At 40.0% G+C, this 18950-nt stretch overlaps 1 protein-coding gene across 1 annotated transcript; it reads left to right on the top strand.

The window, feature by feature from the left end:
* Positions 1 to 418: 418 nt before the first annotated feature.
* Positions 419 to 18595, top strand: LOC134028323 (transient receptor potential cation channel subfamily M member 1-like). Its single transcript, XM_062471805.1, has 27 exons — positions 419 to 670; positions 5462 to 5538; positions 6138 to 6333; positions 6560 to 6773; positions 7018 to 7142; positions 7283 to 7454; positions 7958 to 8132; positions 8276 to 8399; positions 9857 to 9929; positions 10157 to 10257; positions 10353 to 10523; positions 10936 to 11070; positions 11585 to 11635; positions 11759 to 11899; positions 12027 to 12056; positions 12172 to 12467; positions 12621 to 12849; positions 13140 to 13271; positions 13377 to 13506; positions 13703 to 13833; positions 13961 to 14212; positions 14488 to 14662; positions 15677 to 15697; positions 15864 to 16008; positions 16269 to 16471; positions 16699 to 16831; positions 17097 to 18595. The coding sequence occupies exons 1-27, from the start codon at positions 575 to 577 to the stop codon at positions 18358 to 18360; spliced, it is 4992 nt and encodes a 1663-aa protein (XP_062327789.1). The 5' UTR covers positions 419 to 574; the 3' UTR covers positions 18361 to 18595.
* The last annotated feature ends 355 nt before the right edge of the window (positions 18596 to 18950 follow it).

Raw genomic sequence — 18950 nt, 5'->3', positions numbered from 1 at the left:
CTGTGTATGGTCAATCATACACAGTCCTCGATATGCCTTGACTTTACTAATCCTATTAGGGAAGATATTCTGTTATTCTGTATTAACATCTGTATACCAAAGTATCACTATTTCAACTAGAGTTACAATATCCTCCCGTGTGTTCCATTTAAGCATGCTTTTAAGCTTTTTTGGGGCCAGAGTTGTCCCAAAGTAGATTTACCTTCAATCATAATTTATTAAATCTCCATCCATTAAAGTGCACTGCCCCCAGTCAGAGCTGTGTCCATTAAGCCTGATTATCGAGAGACAGGGACAGGAAAAGAGACAGGAGTCTATGTGTCAAGCTGTTGCTGTTGAGCTTGGCATCATCCACATCTCTTTCATAGAAGACAAAGTAAGAGGAGAGATAAAGGGTTGGAAGACCTGGGGCTTTTCCTGAAACTAACTCAGAACCTAGAAGACCTGCTACGTCAGTTTTGCTATCATTAGTATCTTTGGTGTTTGATTGTGGACTTCAGGTGATGTACTGGAGGACTCTGAGGGACTATTTGGCTGTGTGGATGAGGTTGTGTGAACGCCCGAGGAGGCACTCATGGAGTACAGAGGCTTGGGAGGGAGGAGAGGGACCAGTGGGTCCATCAAACGGGGCTCCATCAAGCGCTCCTCCTCCAGTTCCGGTTCTCAGAAGGTAGGCAAAATCCCCATGCCCGGAGTGTGTTGACGAGTATGTATTACTATGTTTGGAAAGTTGTCAACAGGTGATAATGGATTGATATTTTGATGGAAGTTATTTTTGGAAGTACCATTCTATTGTATGTCAAAAATATTGACAGAGCATGAATTGAAAACATGTACAATGAATATAAATGAATAATGTGCAACATACATTTTGCAACCCTTTACAGTAAGGTAACTAAACTACATGGCAATACCTATACTAAAAACATTTGAGATACTCAGAGGGTTTTTATGTATTTAAATCATATTTAGTGTTTGCAGTAGAGGTTATTATAATAGTGTAAATAGGCACAGAATGGGGAAGGGGTGCAATGGGTAAGTGAATGTTGTCAAGGGTCAGTTGAAAGTTGAGTAACCAAAACAAGATCAATGTTAACATTCATTTACTTCTAGAAAACCCAGTCTTCCCCATACCAAATTTTACTTGTGTAATAACTTGCACTGCTAAATCGCGGGGAAATGTGAGTACTTCCTATATAACTACATTGTTATTACTATACGAGGTACTCTGGTCACTCACCAGGTAGAGTGCATACCATGTAAACTAAGGCTTTAACGAACGTCCTGCATCTAGGTCTTGCTACATAATTAAATGCTACATAATGTGAATGTGAAGTGTTGCCAGACATTTTTTAAGCGTAGTGCAGTAGCATTCTGAAGTTACTGTCGGTGTAGTGCTGTACCTTCCCTCAGCAAGTGGACTGGATCAATACTTATAGTGATGACTGTGATTGTCCTCTGTCTCCACCTGGAAAAGGGGTTCCAGGCAGGAAGTAACCTACAGTACCATGCAAGGATGTGATTTGAGTACTACATGTTAATCTGGGAGAAAGGGTGGTGAGAGTTCCACAATCTGACCCAGATTAATCTTTTTATTCTTTCTAATGTGCCTCACTTTCATGTGATTAATACACAACAATAATGCTCCACCCAGTGCACAACAAATACTGAGTTTGAGCAGTAGATTAAAGACTAAAGAGTAGACAAAAAAATTACCACGCAGAGACAAAACAGAGTAATGGAAAGTTGTTGTCTGTTTGTTTGGCTTCCTGTGTTTCTGTGTGTAAAAAATTCCATTCCTTATTTTCTCTGAATTGAAATCAGTCAATCAGTAAAACGCTTTTTAAAGGTTAAGACTCGTCATGATTCATACATTAGATTCAGAATCAGTAAGTATGACTATGTTTATGTTTCCCTTGTGTATGTAGAATGGTCATGCAGGATAGTATAACTTAACCCACCAGGCTGGGAAAAGCCCATAAAACATAATCACACACATGGGATTTTACCGTCATCTCAAATGTATAAAATGAACTCCTAGACTGCATTCAAATACAATAGGGAGTGATCTGAAAATGAGCATTTAAGCGGATACACAGGCAGCCGGCAGCAAAACCACATCTGTCTAATGCTTATTTTTCAATTGCTTATCTTTTTTCCAAATTGTAATGATTGAAAAAACTAAACATATTGATATTATAAATATAAATATATTATAAATTCTATTACTTGATTAGAACATAAATTATCCATATTTTGGACCAAGAGAAAGTAAACATGGAGAAAGCTTAAGCAGAAGTATCCCATCAGCCACTGCAGCATTCCTTCCCTCACAGACTTTTAGTCTTACAGACCACCTGATACAATTTGAGGGCTAATCGACGGCATGTCGGCCTCATGTGACTGACTCCCTGCTTTTTCCGGCCCCAAAGAAGACAATCAGGGTCTTTATGGGCTTGTAAAACACACAGCTGTGAAATCACTATCTGGAGAAAATATCTCAGATGCCACCAGTTGCATCTTCGACACACCCTAAGTATTTTGTGCCTTCTATAACTAATTCCTTACAAAGGTCTTCTGCAGAAATCTAAACATACCTATTTCGATAGCAGTATCTCTCAAACTGCATGGCCGGGTGTTTTTTTTTCAATTCAATTGCACTTTGTCATCTTTAATTAGTGTGTTCACTGGATCCACAAACCTTGTGGTTTCTCATGACATCTGGAACAATGTCTAACGCATATACCGTGTATTCATTGGTCATACTGATGCTATTTAGGCATTTCCAATTTTTTGTTTCAGTTTGTTAACAAAACTATTTGTTCTTTACAAGTGCTAATAATCTCCTGTCAAAGTCTAAATCCCAAAAACCTCAAGCCTATTTACTTCTAATCAAAGAAGTGACCATTGTCTATTGTTCTCTTGAACTCAATAGTCATCACAAAAATGTTTTCCCCCTTATTAAACAAATACTGTGTTAAGTTTGTTATACGTGAATTCCGTTAATTTCTTAAAACAAAAGCTAATCCTATTCAAAGAACCTACGTCTTGCAGCGGCTCAGCTGTTAAAACAAGCTTTAAGTATGGCATATTAGGACTGCTCCTGAATCACAGGGGGAGAGAGTACATGTTATAATCTGCTTGGCTATTTTTCAAAGAATGGCATTTACTTCACTAGCAACTCTTGGTTCATAAAATAAGTGAAATGATGTTGTTCTTTTTCTTAATGTTAATGACACATGCAGTTACATACTGACAACTTAACTACATGTAAAAGTGGTGTTGTAGCAGCACATGCAATGCTTGTGTGTAGATATACTGCAGTGTAAAAATGCACAACCTCTAGTCAAAATTACCTACGGTCAACATGATTTGACAAAAGATTCATACATCATACAGCATTAAAAAAATATACATTTACGTTCACCAGTTGCCTCAGTCAATTTCCAACAAGAGACCCTTTCAAAATGTTCCAGAGTCCAATTCTCTCAATTATGCAAATAGAGTTCAAGAAGAGCAGTAGGGGGTGTGACATTCTGATATAAAACATTACGGGGCTTTTGTCCTTTTTATTGTTCTCTCTCGTTCTTTCTTCATCTGTTTATACTTCGTCTCCCTCATCTTATCCAAGTATTACATCTAGACAATTATGAGTTGCAATGCCAGAAAGGCGAGATGGTTAGAGGAAAGTTCACCAAAGGAGAGAGATTTGAAATGGAAAGGGGGGTTGTTCTCAAAGTAGATTTGTTGTGCTTCATTCCAGCCAAGGATGAAAATACCCTGTGTGCAAGGAGATGGGTCATGGGACTCCCAAAAGGATTACCTTGAACTGGAGTCATAAGACTTGCTTGAACAAAGAGCCTGCTCACATGCTCATCATATGAACCCAGCTCCATAAAGTGATGTAGTTTCATGTCTTGTAGACTTCATTGGGCTTGGAGGTCTAGTGGGAACAGCTAACTAGTGCTGGGTTCTCACTAGGGTTGAGTTAGACTTGCTGAGTGACTCTTGGTGTGTTCCTGTTGGGTGAACGGTAAGTATTCCAGTGGCTTTTATGATTTTAACTGCATCTTAATACAAACATCTTTTGAATGGAGGGTTTACTATGTATTACAGGTTGGTGGAATATTGATGTCTGCTTGCATTTGTAAATGTATCGTGAATTGATTTAACTGTGAAACATGCATGATTTAGAAAAAGGTCTAAACCTGAGTTGACTGGTGATCTAATACTGTACTCATGATTGAACAGAGACTGAATATAACAGGTCTCTTTCAGCATTTTGGGACAGTTGTTTATTGGTAGTCCAATAATGTTTTTTTTGTTTTTTTTATGAACTATGGATGTTCTGTTGGTAAAGGCAAATGCGATTTATTTTAATTCATTGATTATTTTCATCTGATTGAGCGAAAGGTTTTATATCTCCAGTGTTGTGTCCACAATCTCAACAGGTTTTACAAGTTGGCGAGCTGGGACTGGAAGTTGGGTTTTTGCTCAATTTCTCTTCTGCAACAAAGTTTAGATTGCATTTCTCTGATTTTTTTTCTTCTGCTTTACTCTTAAAAAATATTTAAACCATAATTAGTTTAGTTTTTCACTCCAAAAGGGGATGTTTTTAACCTTTTGGAAGTCATCATTTTAACCACCTTCATACAAATTCAAATTTGTGTTTTTAAATATTGATATATGCATGTTGTATATGCATAAATACGGTGGTCAAATTGAAAACACACCATTAAGTCGATGCATATACATTAGTTAAACATACTTTCAATAACTATTTGCTGCAATTGAACAAGAACCTTAAATCAAATTATCATTCATGTCATGTCATTATGTCATTATGTCATTAATAGAAACATGCTGAACAATTGACACAATTATTTGAACATGTGACTAGTATTGGTTAGTTTTTGTGTTAAATATACCATTATCTGGAGTGAATGTATTTCCCAAAGTGCTTTACAATACTTGCCAATGTTCCTGCTGTGGAGTGCATGCTTAATCACTACAGCATAATAACGCTAAGTCATTAAAAGTGTCTGGCTGTAAACACCACCCCCTCACACACACACATGTGGTTGCCTTAGAATGGAAGAGGGTTTTTATCCTGCTCTGTACTGCCGCATTTAGGCAGGATTAGGTACAGGCCCCACATAAGAGGATTTAATGCATCAAGAACTAAGAAATTTGGTACTTGTGTAATATAAAACACCTTTTCTCACAGTAATAAGGGAGGCACATTCTCCAGACAGTATAAAGGGAAAAGAGAACTGATGGCGTTTTTTGTAATTGGAACATTCACTTTAAAAGGTTTGATACATTCCAAAGACAATTATTCGGTTTATGGGACAGAAGAGACATAATCTGAAATGTAACATGCATTTGTTGTGAAAATATAGACCTGTGTACATTTTTGCATTTTAAAAACAAGGTTTTATATGTCTTTTTTTTACGGCAGGCCCAAAAGGCTTGGATTGAAAGGACCTTCCAAAAACGAGAATGTATCCAAATCATTCCCAGCAAAGAGCCGAACAGGTATTTTTTTCTCTTACAATTTTCTCCCTTGCAATTTCTTTTTCAGTCTTGGAATATTTGGTAAGGTGAATAATTGCTTTCACTGACCAAGTACCTCTGTGCTTTTAAACAGCCACAGACTAATAAACCACTCCCCCTTCTCTAGTAACAAATTGTATCAACAACAAGGCATAATGTGGATGAAATCCATCCAAAATGCTGACTATCCTTGGGCTAAAATCTCACCCAAACAAGATAAAAGTAAAATCAGCTTTTTGCAGCATGAAGGCTCAATGCTGCGTGGTGAAAGCAGTAAAAGCTTTTTTCGCTAGAGCATATCATTATCTGTTTTGTACGGATGATACTTAACTTGGTCATTCATCACTGACATTTATTCTGTACGTTACATTTTCCGAGCACAAGCTATTTCTCATTGATTGAATTACATCTCTAACTGAATTATAAGTAGCTCTTATGTGAATTTAGCTCAAGTGTTGTTGCATTCTTTTCAAACTAACCCCAGACCTCAACTATACATTGTCACCCATTCTGTGTTGGAGAATGGGTTCTTTCTTTTTTTTACACTCCTTCACATTGCATTGCTTATCTGTCGGCCTTAGGTGCAGCTGTGGTCAGATGGTGAACCAGCACGTAGCCATTCTACCTGGAGCCACCAACAAGGCCTCAGAGGAAGGCCACCAGCAGGGGGAGGTCCCTCATGAGCGATGGTCGGTCCTCAAACACTCACAGGCTACACCAACAGATGCCTATGGCATCATTGAGTTTCAAGGGGGAGGCCACGCCAACAAGGCCATGGTAAAGCACAAAAACACCAAATGCCCTTTTCAAACTAGTAATTATTTATAAATGTGTAGATTTATAAGTCTATGTGCAACAGTGTCATAACTTCTGAATGTAGTTACGTAATTGATGTTCAGTTATTATGACAATATCAACATAAGACAGAAAATCAAGGGTTCCACTGAAACTTGTCACTTCTGCTTGTTCTGATAGCAATCAGTTTGTCCTGTCTTTTCTGCAGTACATTCGTGTGGCCTACGATTCAAAACCAGACAATTTGCTTCATCTGATGGTGAAAGACTGGCAATTAGAGCTTCCCACGCTTCTCATCTCTGTCCACGGGGGCCTCCAGAACTTTGACTTGCAGCCCAAACTGAAGCAAGTGTTTGGAAAAGGCTTGATTAAGGCTGCAGTTACCACAGGGGCCTGGATCTTTACTGGTGGAGTCAGCACCGGTGCGTAACTAACAGTCAAATAATTATACAACAGAATCTTACTGGTAGTTAAGTAGGTATCTGACAGTTCAAATGGAGTGATGTTCTAACAGAGTAAGAGAGTGATTACATGATGTACAAGAAACATTCACATAACCTTAAAAAAGATTTTTTTTGTAAAGAAGTAGTGTATTCTTAATAATATGTAATTCAATGAGTCAATAGTAATATTTTCCTTGACAAATACTTTTTCTTTGCATCCCAGGAGTGATCCGCCATGTTGGAGATGCTTTAAAAGACCACTCTTCAAAGTCCAGAGGGAAGGTCTGTGCCATTGGGATCGCACCTTGGGGCATTGTAGAGAACAAGGAGGATTTAATTGGCAGAGATGTAAGTCAAGGGGCACTGACAGGAACATATCAAAGTTTTTCAGCTGCAAAATTAGACTTTACCCATCCCAAATTGATGAAATATGTTCTGCAACACCCAAGTTTATCTAGTCATTTGAAAGTTCCCCTCATTCCACACAGGTAACCAGGCCGTACCAAACCATGTCCAACCCTCTCAGCAAGCTATCAGTCTTGAACAGCAGTCATTCACACTTCATTCTGGCAGACAACGGGACATGTGGAAAGTACGGAGCCGAGGTCAGGCTTCGTCGACAATTGGAGAAACACATATCTCTGCAGAAGATCAACACACGTAGGTGACCCACAGGATATTGTTTCAACCATCTGAACAAAAAACTATCTGGGGTTTGAGTGTCTTCTTGTAGCCTTTGGTGTTGTCTTTGATTTTCAAAAAAGGCTGCATTGACATAAGCAGACAGAAGATGTTCTTCAGCTATGTTATCAACATTAATATTTCCATGCGATTGAAAGGTGGCGTAATCATAGTAATTTAAATGTGCGGTCAAGTTGGATTGTTGGAGCCCGAAATGCCTGAGGATGTGACCCTTATGTGACCTGTGGGTTTCCCTTTGTCATCCTATGCCTGGAGCTAGTGATAAGGCAGGGACCGCAAAGGGATGCTCAGCTGTCACCACTTACTTCAACTTTTCTAGAAATCTGCAAAAGCTTTGCAATAACAGTACACATTAAATACTACTCTTGCAAGATTGGCCTCCATCATTTTTGGGGGTTGGAACCAACATATGTTTGGTCTGTGCTGTCATAACATGTTTTTGTTTTATCTGGCTTTGCTAGGTCTGGGTCAAGGGGTCCCTTTGGTGTGTCTGATTCTGGAAGGGGGACCCAATGTGATCGCAATCGTGCTGGAGAGCTTGAGGGAGGACCCTCCGGTTCCAGTGGTTGTGTGTGACGGCAGTGGGAGGGCGTCTGACATCATTTCTTTTGCCCACAGATACTCAGAGGAGGATGGGTAAACTGTCTGTGCTTGTATCTTATGTTCTTATGTGTCATGTTTATTGTTTTCATCATACTGTAGTTTCACCGGGTCAAATTGCAGACACTGTGTCTGGTCCTCGAGGTGGCATTTATTGTCCATGACTGTTCTACCCACAGGTTGGTGAGTGATAATGTGAAAGACCAGCTTCTGGTGACCATCCAGAAGACCTTTAACTACAACCGTAGCCAGGCCCAACAAATCTTCCTCATGGTCATGGAGTGTATGAAGAAAAGAGAACTGGTGAGTCTGTGACTGCATTCAAATGACTAGTGGTAATTTCTGGAAAGTTGAACAGCACTTTTTAAGAATGTAATCTTAGTAATGATTTGACCAAACATTTTAATGGAAATTGATAGACTATTTAAGGTCAATAAATGTTTTGTTTCATGTGTCTATGGTCAATAAAACAACCATTCAATCATGTCATCTTGCACTGTCATTTATGTGTCATTGTCCATCCATCAACCTTCCATCTCTTTCTGAATATTCTAAACTATCAAAATGTTGTAATACAATACTTAAACATGTTAATACAATACAGTATTATCGCACAGTGGTCATTTGAACTGCAAGTATATTATGAACATAACCTTAAAATCAAACAAGAAGAACATCAAATCATTCCGCACCATTACCCTTTTGCACCTTTCCTTTCCACTCCAGTGTAAGAACCCAGTGAACTGTACTGTATATATCCATACTTCATGAACTTTCCTTGTCTTTCACACAACATATGGACGCCAGAATTCAAGAATCTCTTCTGACATCAATATTCTTCTTAACAGTTATTTTTTATCATTGTCACCCATGTTAGCTGGCAGGGTATAAGTGCAGTGAATAAGCTTTACAGCTTAAATGGGGATTTTCCATTGTTCAACAATCACTGTTCATAACCCTGTGTTTCGCTTAATCTCACAATCCACTGCATCTATTTTTATCAACAGCTGGAGGCCACAAATACCAGTACACAGATTGATTGAAAGTCCACTTATAATCAACCTCTGAATTACACGTAGATTCATGTATTATGTATGTATTAATGAAAAATATAACTTTTGAGTTGAACACAAAAGAGGAGAGGTCAAAGGACTTTATTCTGGCCCTGATGAGGGAATTGTAAAACAAGCGTCTAGTGCCAGTGCAGTAGTTTATCATCAATTATTCATGAGGCTCGTATGACTTGCACACTTGTAGTGCCAGCAGTCAGCCACAAAGCTGCATTATATCAGAAACTGTCATGTGACACCACTGCAGTTTCAATACATTGGGAAGTCTGTGGCACCACCAAGAGAGACACTCTTATCAAGTTAAGGGACATTTGCTTGCCCTTCACTGTTTGAGTTTGTGCTGCAGTGTTGGTCAATAACTGGCAAGGGTTGGTTCTGTTGTTCAGGCCACAATGCACAATGTAATACTGACTCCACTTGTCTTCTGAGTGGTTATATTGCTCACTGGACAATGGTTTGTCTGACCTATGACATTTTTTCAGTTATAGTATTAGCAAACAATGAAGGTTGATGAGGTAGAGATTGAATTTTTTTATTAATTATGTTATTGGGGCCACCTGAAAAACACTGATAACTGTGAGGCATACTCAAAAGAAAATATGAAAAAGAAAAATGATTCCAGCTTCACCCCACAGTATAAACCAATTATGGATTATTGATCCATAAATCAATTGTTCTATTTCTACGTAGATTACAGTGTTTCGTATGGGCTCAGAAGGACAGCAAGACATTGAGATGTCCATATTGACTGCTTTACTGAAAGGTAAATTGAATTGAACAACAAACACTGTACATTTACATAGTACATTATATACATTTATAATACAATCCACATGGAAACTGCTGAAAGTAAAAATCACAGAAACATCCAACATTTTGGTAAATAATATAAGCTAAATATAAGCTAAATGCAGATAAAGATCGTGTTGTATTGGATGAAACTTTAATTCTTGGAAAACAACGAAACAGATTTTGTTTTCTTGATTTTAGGCACAAATGCCTCGGCCCCAGACCAGCTGAGTTTGGCCCTGGCCTGGAACAGAGTGGACATCGCTCGCAGTCAGATCTTTGTGTACGGACACCACTGGCCTGTGAGTTCGAAGACCAATAGCTTTGGAATGTATACATATACTCACAGAACACAATTATAGTGACAAATGACACATGTTTCTGCTCCCACTTGCAGCCTGTGAGTGCCCTGCCCACCAACGCCCCATCACAGGACCGCCCCAAGAGTCCAGCAGCCGCACCCCGAGGTGGGAAGGGGAATGCCCGTGGCAAGAAGGGCAAAGGTGGCAAGACCAAACCTGAGCCCCCTGTAGAGACTGATCCCAGGAAATTAGAGCTGCTTAACTGGGTAAAATTCATTCAGAGGCAATAACCCATATAATTGACAATAGGAAACACAAGATGAACATTAAGTGCACTGCCATACAAGGCAATACAACAGGTTAGGCTTAGCTTCTATTGCTACTATCTTTTGTCATACTTTATGAGTACTCTGCTATGATATGAAATCTGTTGAATTATGAAGTTATACTGGTAAGGCATGTGGGATTACACTGGTGAGATCTATTAATTTCAATGCTTCCTTTCAATACTGTGTTCACTGATTCAGAATTAGAGGGTCGGATTCCTGAACCTACTTCGTCCACTCAATGAATTTATCTGGATGTGACAAAGACAAGTTTGTCAGACAGACATTGCATGCAGTGTTAAGTGATAATCCCCAGAAAGATACATGTTTTGACCCTTTTTTCATCATTTAGGTGAACTCTCTGGAGCAGGCCATGATGGATGCACTTGTGTTGGACAGGGTGGATTTTGTCAAGCTGCTGATTGAGAATGGGGTCAACATTCACCATTTTCTCACCATTCCTCGACTGGAGGAACTGTACAACACGGTGAGCAGGACACCTCGCTTGATAAATCTCTGTGTCTTTGAAAACGTTGTTGCAGCTTTCTATAAAACAAAAATTAGAAAGGTACGAATGAAAAGCTTGTTGACAAAATGTCAAATTACATTGCAGATAACATCCATTAAAGCTTTCACTTTAACCTCAAATTTTTCCTTTTCTATTTTTTCAAAAAAAAATCGGACCATGGTTTACATTTTACATATTATTATTGTATCGCTTAACCTTTGCATGAAGAGGTTTGGGATCAATCTTAATCTGCTACAGTAAAGTGCACTTAAACTAAAGAGGAATAAAACCGTGCAGTCCAATGTAAATGGAAATATAATATTTGGGTCACCATTTATGTATGAGCTTTCAGTGTGCATTCTATTAAATAGAGTATACTGTATTTCACAGTTTTATATTTAAAATATATGACACTGTTCCATTAAAAGTTTTATTCCTATGTTTTTGTGCATACACCTATCTTTAAAGATATATTTATTCTTGTCCTTTCCAGAGGTTGGGGCCAACAAATACACTCCACTTTGTTGTCAGGGATGTAAAAAAGGTAGTTATTTCCTTCTCTCAACCATTGTAATAATTTATGTTGATGAATTTATCTGCTGAATCAAAGGCCAACCCTAAATATTTTAATAATTATTCAATAATCTAATGGACTTTGTTATCGCAGGGAAATCTTCCACCTGATTACCAGATTACCTTGATCGACATTGGTCTGGTCCTGGAGTTCCTCATGGGCGGAGCTTATCGCTGTCACTACACCAGGAAGAGCTTCCGCATCCTTTACAACAACCTATATGGGTTGAAAAGAGTATGGATCTTTTTTTTCATTCAACAAAACCCCCAAATAAAATTATATCAGTATTTACTGATGTTTTTTTACTTACTTGACTCACATAAATGTATTTCTTTCCGTCTACATTTTTCTACTTTTTCAGCCAAAAGCTTTAAAACTGTTGGGAATGGAGGTTTGTCTTTTGATATTTGTTGAATATTTCTCAGATAAACTGTCAATGGATTTCAGCAAAATGCTAATATATCCGTTAAAGTGTAATATTTGGTATCTACATTTTCCCAAACTAGGATGATGACCCACGTTCAAAGGGCAAGGGCAAGAAAAATAAGAAGAAGAAAGAGGAGGAACTGGACATAGATGTAGATGACCCTGAGGTCAGCCGGTTCCAGTACCCGTTCCATGAACTGATGGTTTGGGCAGTACTGATGAAGCGCCAGAAGATGGCGCTCTTCTTATGGCAGAGAGGGGAGGAGGCCATGGCCAAAGCACTAGTCGCTTGTAAGCTTTATAAGGCTATGGCCCACGAGTCTTCACAGAGTGAACTTGTAGATGACATTTTCCAAGACCTGGAAAACAACTCCAAGTGAGTAGTCAATCAAAACATTTGTATCCTCTATTGTGAAGTTCAGGATAAAGGATGTAACGCATGAATTTTAGCACAGCACCAACTGCTTAGTGACCACTATTAGATCTAACCCCTGATCTCGGTGAAACATGCTTTGTCATCGATTCCCAGGGAATTCGGACAGCTTGCCTACGAACTCCTGGACCAATCCTATAAACACGACGAGCAGGTGGCAATGAAGCTTCTGACCTACGAACTGAAAAACTGGAGCAACTCCACCTGTCTGAAGCTGGCGGTGGCTGCCAAACACAGAGACTTTATCGCCCACACCTGCAGCCAGATGCTGCTGACAGACATGTGGATGGGCTGTCTGAGGATGGGAAAGAACCATGGGTTGAGGGTGTGTGGTGTTCTGGCATTGCCACGCCGGGGGGTTAATCACATGGGATGAGATGAAGACAGGATGAGATCTCTCAAATACCAGTTTGGCTGCATATTCTTTACCATACTTTTTGTTTGACTGATGCAGTTTGTTTGAGAGTTTAACTGACTCATGCAATGTATATATTGGAGTTGTAGAATACATTATAACAAACAGACAACAAACAGATTGGTTCTAAAGGCTATACTGCACTATCACATTTTAAGGTCTCAAGTGTCAAAAAAACGCTCTCATTCATTGGTCCTCAGGTCATTTTTGGAATTGTTTTTCCACCATCGATTCTACTGTTGGATTTCCGCCTTGGAGATGAAGCCACGTATCACGCCTCATCAGAAAATGAAGATGCTAAGGAGAAAGATGATGACAACAAATCCAGCAGGGTATTTGTGAATGGCAATCCACCACATGGTAGCTGTAATTATTTATTTTGTGTGTACTGTGTTCCAATATGTAGCCTGATAAACAGATGTTGTCCGTGATCTTAGGATGTCAACACTGATGCAGTATCCAAGAAGGGGGATGAAGAGGAAGGCCATAAGAAGCAGAGGAGAGTTCCAATTGGAAGGAAGATTTATGACTTCTACAACACCCCGTTCACCAAGTTCTGGTTCAACACTGCAAGTACTGTTTCGTTATTAAGAAAAAGAAAATACATGACACATTGACCCCTCAGAGTGTAGTTTAGTACAAGTATACTAAATATGCAAAAGGTCAGATGTTCTTCAATGTTCCTCATTCTGTTGACTTTCCTTGACAAGATAATGGGGGTTTTCAAGATGCCTGTTTCTGACCTTGATATTGTTTGATATACAGATCACCTACTTTGGATACCTCATGTTATACAACTACATCATCTTGGTGAAGATGGAACGCTGGCCATCCTTGCAAGAGGGTATCGTTATCTCTTACATCATCACTCTGGGACTGGAAAAAGTCAGGCAGGTAAAGTTGCAAATGGCCGATTCTGATACAAAGTTTAAATTGTTTTTCAGACAAGAACTACACTAGATGTGTGCACAGGACATTGCATTCCTGGCTCAGAACCTCTGACCTTTCTCTTGTCCCCTAGATCCTGATGTCTGAGCCGGGTAAGCTAAAGCAGAAGATCAACGTGTGGCTGGAGGAGTACTGGAATATAACAGACCTGGTAGCCATCTCTGTGTTCCTTCTGGGCCTTATGTTGCGATTGCAGCACGAGCCCTACATGGGTTGGGGCCGGGTCATTTACTGCATTGATATCATCTTCTGGTACATCCGCGTTCTGGACATCTTTGGGGTCAACAAGTACCTGGGACCATATGTCATGATGATTGGGAAAATGGTAAGATCAAGACATGGATTTGACTGTTCAACCTTTTTTTCATTGAGCATTTGCTCGGCTTAGCTGCCCCAGTTCATCTTCTCTGGTTCCACTTCCCCAGTTGAGTTGTAATTTTTTATTAACCTGAGACACAAAACATGAATGTTATGTTAATAATCAAAAACTCAAGGGTTAGTTCAATTACCTTTTTGGAAATTCAGTGAAGTAGAATATCCATATCTCTGGTGGTCACATCCGAGACTGATATCATGGGCGTTCCTCTTCCTGTCTTCCAGATGATTGACATGCTATACTTTGTGGTGATTATGCTGGTGGTGCTCATGAGCTTTGGCGTGGCACGGCAGGCCATCCTTCACCCTGACGAGGAGCCTACCTGGCGCCTGGCCCGGAACATCTTCTACATGCCCTACTGGATGATCTATGGAGAAGTGTTTGCGGACTCGATAGACCGTAAGACTAGAATTCATAGTAAGATTCTGTTTCCTGTTTCATAGGCGGATGATCAGTTGTACTTTAATCTCCATGATTGCCCTTTCACCCCGTAAACCTTTCAGTCTTAATCTCTTCGCCTCTCCAGCCCCAGTTTCACTGTAACCGTTTCCTTACTTTTACTGTGATTGCATTGTGTGTGTTTGTTTGTGGTCCTTTGCTCCCTCTGCTGGTACATTCACTATTCCTCTATGAATATGTTGCTTATGGAAATGTCAAACAGCAAATTACTAAATACTTTCACCAAATATCTTTGCTATTAAGAGGTCTCCAATGATGAATAGATTGTGTGTTTGCAACAGCTGACAGGGAAATGTGGTCAACATATTCATTTTAAAATCCATAACATCCAATGGAAGCATTAAGCTCAATCCTTTGGACTCCATTTACACAGTGCACTAATCAATTACATAACTACTTCAGAGATTGTGTGTGCATACACAGCACACACTACTGACAGAATTATCATCAACATTAATTCCATAACCAAAAGTGTTTTTTAATTATGTAAAATGTGTCAGCCTTTTATCATGATCATCTGCCTGCTAGAAGTACTATAATTAAATTGTTCTATTGCACTATGCCTAGAGGAAGACAGCACAAAAGTAGAATCTCTTACTGATTAAAGCTTTCATTCAAAAACATTTACATGGATGAAGCACCACAGAATAAACATAATCTACTGATCCAAATCTACTGATCCACTGATCCAGACAGCAGTTAAAATAAGGCTCCTTTGTGTGGTCCAAATTTGTTTTGGTGCACACAAATCTGAAAATAATATTGACAAGTGGAAGGTCAATTCCTTTTCTATTTTAATTTCACTTAAAGCAGACACATGTATGAAGTAGTGATGCATCGTGCTCCTCCTGGCAGAATGATGATTGGTTGATTGCCTGGTTGTTGTTGTACTATTCTCTTTCTCTACTTTTTGCCTTTGCTTTTCTTTCTCTTGCTTGCATCACTGATTGCTAGTCTATGCAATGGAAATCAACCGTGAGTGACATTTCCTTGCCCTCCTCCACCATTGTTATTTTCTATAATGCCCATAAACAATTACATATTTACCTGTATGAGAGCAAGAGCAAAATCTACTTATATTCCGATAAAGTTACCAATAAATCGATACAAAAGACATTGAAACTCAACCTCTTTTGCCCAGCACCATGTGGTGACAACTTGTATGATGAGGACGGAAAAAAACTGCCACCTTGTATCCCCGGTGCCTGGCTAACTCCTGCCATCATGGCCTGCTATTTATTGGTGGCCAACATCCTGCTAGTCAACCTTCTTATCGCTGTCTTCAAGTAAGTTGGGACAATGGTAGACTGAATATTGCACCGAAGAAAAGCATGAACACTTGCTATTTTTTCAGAGGACTTGTCCTGCTTGTATGCTGTAATTTTGTCTACTGTAAAGTATAAAAGACATGGTCCTGTTGGTTATTATTTTCACAAAATGTTTATAATTGTCAGATATACAGGTTCTACAACAGTTAATTTTTCTGGGGAACCCAGAAAAGTTGTATTGAAGTGACCGGTCAACTGCATCCTCCTTCTTTTGACAGCAACACCTTCTTTGAGGTGAAGTCCATCTCCAACCAGGTGTGGAAGTTCCAGCGCTACCAGCTGATCATGACCTTCCATGACCGGCCAATCCTGCCTCCCCCCCTCATTATTTTCAGCCACATCTACATCCTCCTCAAACGCATCTGCTGCCGTTGCAAGAGAAGACAGGAGGGAGAGCAAGATGAAAGAGACAGAGGCCTCCGTGAGTGCTGTGGCCATCGTATTATTGTCGCAACAACAGCTCTGTAACTTAACAAACAATGGTAGCACTGTTAACAAATGAATGTCTCAGACTTAAAGTATACATGAAACTATCATGAAAGATGAATGGGCTTTAATTAGGTATTTGTATGTATGTGTGTTGTGTTACGAGAAGATAAGGTGGGACACTGCTACTCTATTGTTCAAGTTGATATTTGCCTTCAACAGAGCTTGTGCTGAACTCAGAGGAGCTTAAGAGCCTGTATGAGTTTGAGGAGCAGTGTGTGGAAGAGTACTTCCGCGAGAAGGAGGATGAGGAACAGTCATCTAACAACGAACGCATTCGAGTCACATCTGAGAGGTAAAGTCAACGGTTGAATACAAACTCTTAATTTCATGGTCATGTAGAACAGACTTGGTTCAAATATGTGGAGTGCTTGGTTTAGTCATAGTAATGCTCCTCTCTTCAATGAAGGTTTTCTTGAATCAAATAAACATCCCAAACTTTAAAATACTTGTAATTGATCCAAACCTGATGTTGTACTGGGATACTGAGACAAACCTAACGTGTACTGCTCTTCAGCAGGTTAACACCGACGTGACTGTGCTCTCCTGTCTATTCTCAGGGTGGAGAACATGTCCATGCGCCTGGAAGAGGTGAACGAGAGAGAGCACTCCATGAAGGCCTCCCTGCAGACGGTGGACCTTCGACTGGCCCAGCTGGAGGAGTTCTCTGGCCGCATGATGAATGCCCTGGAGAAGCTGGCCGGGGTGGACCGCGCTGACCTAGTCCGGACACGATCCGGGGGTTCAACTGTCGGTGAACCAAACGCCCTACTTCGACACAGCAGCATCAACAGCGCAGACGGTTACAGCATCTATCGCTACCACCTGGACAACAGCGACGATCGGCATTCTGAATATGGAGACAAGGAGTCCGGAGAAAAACGAAGCCAGAGTCCAGAGGGGAAGGGGAGTTTTCACGATTTGAGTCCTGCTTCGACTGGTAATACTACAGTCAGAGAGTATGGGGCAATGCTGGATGTGATAGTCCCTCAGGACAGGAGACGATCCATCTCCAGTGTGGACATCCTGATCTCACCATGTGATGCAGAGAAACAGGAGACCCCAGCACCTGCTCTTGTAGAACCTCCACCAAAGCCCAGCAGGGAGTTGATGGATGCTGCCCTGGAGAAAGCCGGGGTGGCCATGGAGAAGATCAAATTGGAAGCTGCCATTTCGTATCCCCTGGAAAGGGCAAAGACTCTGCAATACTGTCCCTCGGAGACCCTCAGCAATTCTCCGTCCTCCAGCCGAAGATCCATGAGTAGCATGATGTTTACACCTGCAGAAGGTTCCGAGGGAGCAAGGACTAAGTGGGCCATGGACTACAACAGCTCCACTACAGATCAGGCGATTAAGTCCCCTATCATGGGTGACTGGGCATCCAAGTTTGAGTACAAAGTTCACCCATGTCCATTTGGCCACTCTCCCATGGTATCGATAGTGAGTTCCAATGAAATACCACCCCCCTCTAGACAAACTACAGGGAGAATACCAGTAAATGAAAGAGTGTTAGCAAATACACAAGAGCCAGAGACTGTCGAGAGCAAGCAAGATGGAGGGGAGGAAGGCCAAGAGGCCAAGGAGAACAAGGAGGGGAAGGAGGCCAAGGATACTGATCATCTGCTAGTGGCAGAAGACAGGTTGTATCCATCTCTCAGGTCAAAGAGCTTGAACACCAACCCCAGAAAAGCTAAGGTTAGAGGGAACAGTCTGGAGAAGCCCAGGGCAGCAAGCAGTGTCAGGGACCTGGCATTAGCTTTTGCAAGATCCGGGAAAAAAGATTGGGAAGACTCTAAGGACACCAATCAAGATAAAGACTGTTGATACTGTCTAGTGGACATGTTGTCGTGTAATGTTGAGTGATATATTATTATGTTAATTATAAAGGGAAAGTTAATCTTACATATCATAATGCACAAACTCAAACCTATAGTAGCTAGAGGTCAGATATTTTTGGATAAGTATGGGGATGGTGAACACATGAAATTAAATCAACAAATCAGAATACTTAAAATTCTTAATTTACATTTGTTAATGACTTTTGATCAATCCACCGAAAGTCATCAATCAATGCAAAATCTGTGTATTTGGAGGCATAAGTGCATTTTGACATCTTTTTGATGTGTTTGGGGAATAAAGGGAAAGTATAGCTACCTCTGTGTAATGCAGATTTAGTTCTGAAGTTATTATACCATCCAATGATTAATTGATTAGTGAAAAAACATGTTCATATGATGTAAATATAAAGCATCCACAAAAAGCTAATGAACAAGCACACATTTGCAACAATAAACATAACATATAGACATTAAGTGCAAAGATAGCGAAAACACAATGAATAAAAACAAAGTTATTTATTCTTTATACAATGTCAGTTCACACTGCAATTAGATTGATATGTTACAGAATGGACA

The sequence above is a fragment of the Osmerus eperlanus genome, chromosome 10 (genome assembly GCF_963692335.1).
Source record: "Osmerus eperlanus chromosome 10, fOsmEpe2.1, whole genome shotgun sequence".
Lineage (NCBI taxonomy): Eukaryota > Metazoa > Chordata > Actinopteri > Osmeriformes > Osmeridae > Osmerus > Osmerus eperlanus.
The sequence above is the reverse complement of the archived record's forward strand: the minus strand, read 5'-3'. Positions and strand labels throughout refer to the sequence as shown.

Excerpts from the sequence above, each read along its gene's own strand:
- LOC134028323 (XM_062471805.1), top strand. The coding sequence starts at position 575 with ATGGAGTACAGAGGCTTGGGAGGGAGGAGAGGGACCAGTGGGTCCATC. Across the intron at positions 8,400-9,856 it reads GTATGAAGAAAAGAGAACTG|ATTACAGTGTTTCGTATGGG; the intron begins GTGAGTCTGTGA and ends ATTTCTACGTAG. Across the intron at positions 14,663-15,676 it reads GTTTGCGGACTCGATAGACC|TCTATGCAATGGAAATCAAC; the intron begins GTAAGACTAGAA and ends ACTGATTGCTAG.